At 54.0% G+C, this 2500-nt stretch overlaps 1 protein-coding gene across 1 annotated transcript in view; it reads left to right on the top strand.

Moving 5' to 3' along the window:
* LOC124029507 (corticosteroid 11-beta-dehydrogenase isozyme 2-like) overlaps nt 1-2500 on the top strand; it is a gene marked incomplete at its 5' end in the record, with an annotated part of 15713 nt that overhangs the window by 3219 nt on the left and 9994 nt on the right. Inside the window, 1 exon segment of the mRNA XM_046341194.1 lies at nt 333-518. Coding sequence (XP_046197150.1) covers nt 333-518 — 186 coding nt within the window.

The raw sequence follows: 2500 nt of genomic DNA, 5'->3' as shown, positions 1-2500 counted from the left end.
TGGGGTCTGTTCATGTTTGTGAACAGAGCCCCGGGACCAGCTTGCTTAGGGGACTCTTCTCCAGGTTCAACTCTCTGTCTCTCTCTGTCTCTCTGTCTCTCTGTCTCTCTGTCTCTCTGACTCTCTCTGTCTCTCTCTGTCTCTCTCTCTCTGTCTCTCTGTCTCTCTGACTCTCTCTGTCTCTCTGTCTCTCTCTCTCTCTCTCTCTCTCTCTCTCTCTCTCTCTCTCTCTCTCTCTCTCTCTCTCTCTCTCTCTCTCTCTCTGTCTCTGTCTCTCTCTCTCTGTCTCTCTCTCTCTCTCTCTCTCTCTCTGTCTCTCTCTCTCTCTCTAGGTCTGTGGGGCTTGGTGAATAATGCAGGAGTATGTGTTAACTTCGGGGATGCAGAGTTGTCTCTAATGTCTAACTACCGTGGCTGTATGGAGGTGAACTTCTTTGGGACTCTGAACGTCACCAAGACATTCCTGCCTCTGCTGCGTCAGGCCAAGGGACGCATCGTCACAATCTCCAGCCCTGCAGGTGGGGTGAATGACACATAAACACACTCAGAAATACAATTCACCACATACTCGTACACACACCTTCCACATCTAATCACAACGTTCAGGGGTTTAAACCAGTTGTGAGTGGAACAAGCTGTACATTTTCCTTCCTTTATTAAATGATCACCGATCAAAAACAACAAAATACCAAACAAAACGTGCAAGATACTATCCTAAATAATAGTGCAAGATACTATCCTGCAGGGCTCTCCAACCCTGTTCCTGGAGAGATACTATCCTGCAGGGCTCTCCAACCCTGTTCCTGGAGAGATACTGTCCTGGAGAGATACTATCCTGCAGGGCTCTCCAACCCTGTTCCTGGAGAGATACTGTCCTGCAGGGCTCTCCAACCCTGTTCCTGGAGAGATACTGTCCTGCAGGGCTCTCCAACCCTGTTCCTGGAGAGATACTGTCCTGCAGGGCTCTCCAACCCTGTTCCTGGAGAGATACTGTCCTGCAGGGCTCTCCAACCCTGTTCCTGGAGAGATACTGTCCTGGAGAGATACTGTCCTGCAGGGCTCTCCAACCCTGTTCCTGGAGAGATACTGTCCTGCAGGGCTCTCCAACCCTGTTCCTGGAGAGATACTGTCCTGCAGGGCTCTCCAACCCTGTTCCTGGAGAGATACTGTCCTGCAGGGCTCTCCAACCCTGTTCCTGGAGAGATACTGTCCTGCAGGGCTCTCCAACCCTGTTCCTGGAGAGATACTGTCCTGCAGGGCTCTCCAACCCTGTTCCTGGAGAGATACTGTCCTGCAGGGCTCTCCAACCCTGTTCCTGGAGAGATACTGTCCTGCAGGGCTCTCCAACCCTGTTCCTGGAGAGATACTGTCCTGCAGGGCTCTCCAACCCTGTTCCTGGAGAGATACTGTCCTGCAGGGCTCTCCAACCCTGTTCCTGGAGAGATACTGTCCTGCAGGGCTCTCCAACCCTGTTCCTGGAGAGATACTGTCCTGCAGGGCTCTCCAACCCTGTTCCTGGAGAGATACTGTCCTGCAGGGCTCTCCATCCCTGTTCCTGGAGAGATACTGTCCTGCAGGGCTCTCCAACCCTGTTCCTGGAGAGATACTGTCCTGCAGGGCTCTCCAACCCTGTTCCTGGAGAGATACTGTCCTGCAGGGCTCTCCAACCCTGTTCCTGAGATAGTCCTGCAGGGCTCTCCAACCCTGTTCCTGGAGAGATACTGTCCTGCAGGGCTCTCCAACCCTGTTCCTGGAGAGATACTGTCCTGCAGGGCTCTCCAACCCTGTTCCTGGAGAGATACTGTCCTGCAGGGCTCTCCAACCCTGTTCCTGGAGAGATACTGTCCTGCAGGGCTCTCCAACCCTGTTCCTGGAGAGATACTGTCCTGCAGGGCTCTCCAACCCTGTTCCTGGAGAGATACTGTCCTGCAGGGCTCTCCAACCCTGTTCCTGGAGAGATACTGTCCTGGAGAGCTACTGTCCTGGAGAGATACTATCCTGGAGAGATACTGTCCTGCAGGGCTCTCCAACCCTGTTCCTGGAGAGATACTGTCCTGCAGGGCTCTCCATCCCTGTTCCTGGAGAGATACTGTCCTGCAGGGCTCTCCAACCCTGTTCCTGGAGAGATACTGTCCTGGAGAGATACTGTCCTGCAGGGCTCTCCAACCCTGTTCCTGGAGAGATACTGTCCTGCAGGGCTCTCCAACCCTGTTCCTGGAGAGATACTGTCCTGCAGGGCTCTCCAACCCTGTTCCTGGAGAGATACTGTCCTGCAGGGCTCTCCAACCCTGTTCCTGGAGAGATACTGTCCTGCAGGGCTCTCCAACCCTGTTCCTGGAGAGATACTGTCCTGCAGGGCTCTCCAACCCTGTTCCTGGAGAGATACTGTCCTGCAGGGCTCTCCAACCCTGTTCCTGGAGAGATACTGTCCTGCAGGGCTCTCCAACCCTGTTCCTGGAGAGATAGGGCTCTCCAACCCTGTTCCTGGAGAGATACTGTC

The sequence above is a fragment of the Oncorhynchus gorbuscha genome, unplaced genomic scaffold, assembly GCF_021184085.1.
Source record: "Oncorhynchus gorbuscha isolate QuinsamMale2020 ecotype Even-year unplaced genomic scaffold, OgorEven_v1.0 Un_scaffold_6632, whole genome shotgun sequence".
Classification (NCBI taxonomy): domain Eukaryota; kingdom Metazoa; phylum Chordata; class Actinopteri; order Salmoniformes; family Salmonidae; genus Oncorhynchus; species Oncorhynchus gorbuscha.
Note: the sequence above shows the minus strand (reverse complement) of the source record. Positions and strands in the feature narration are given on the sequence as shown.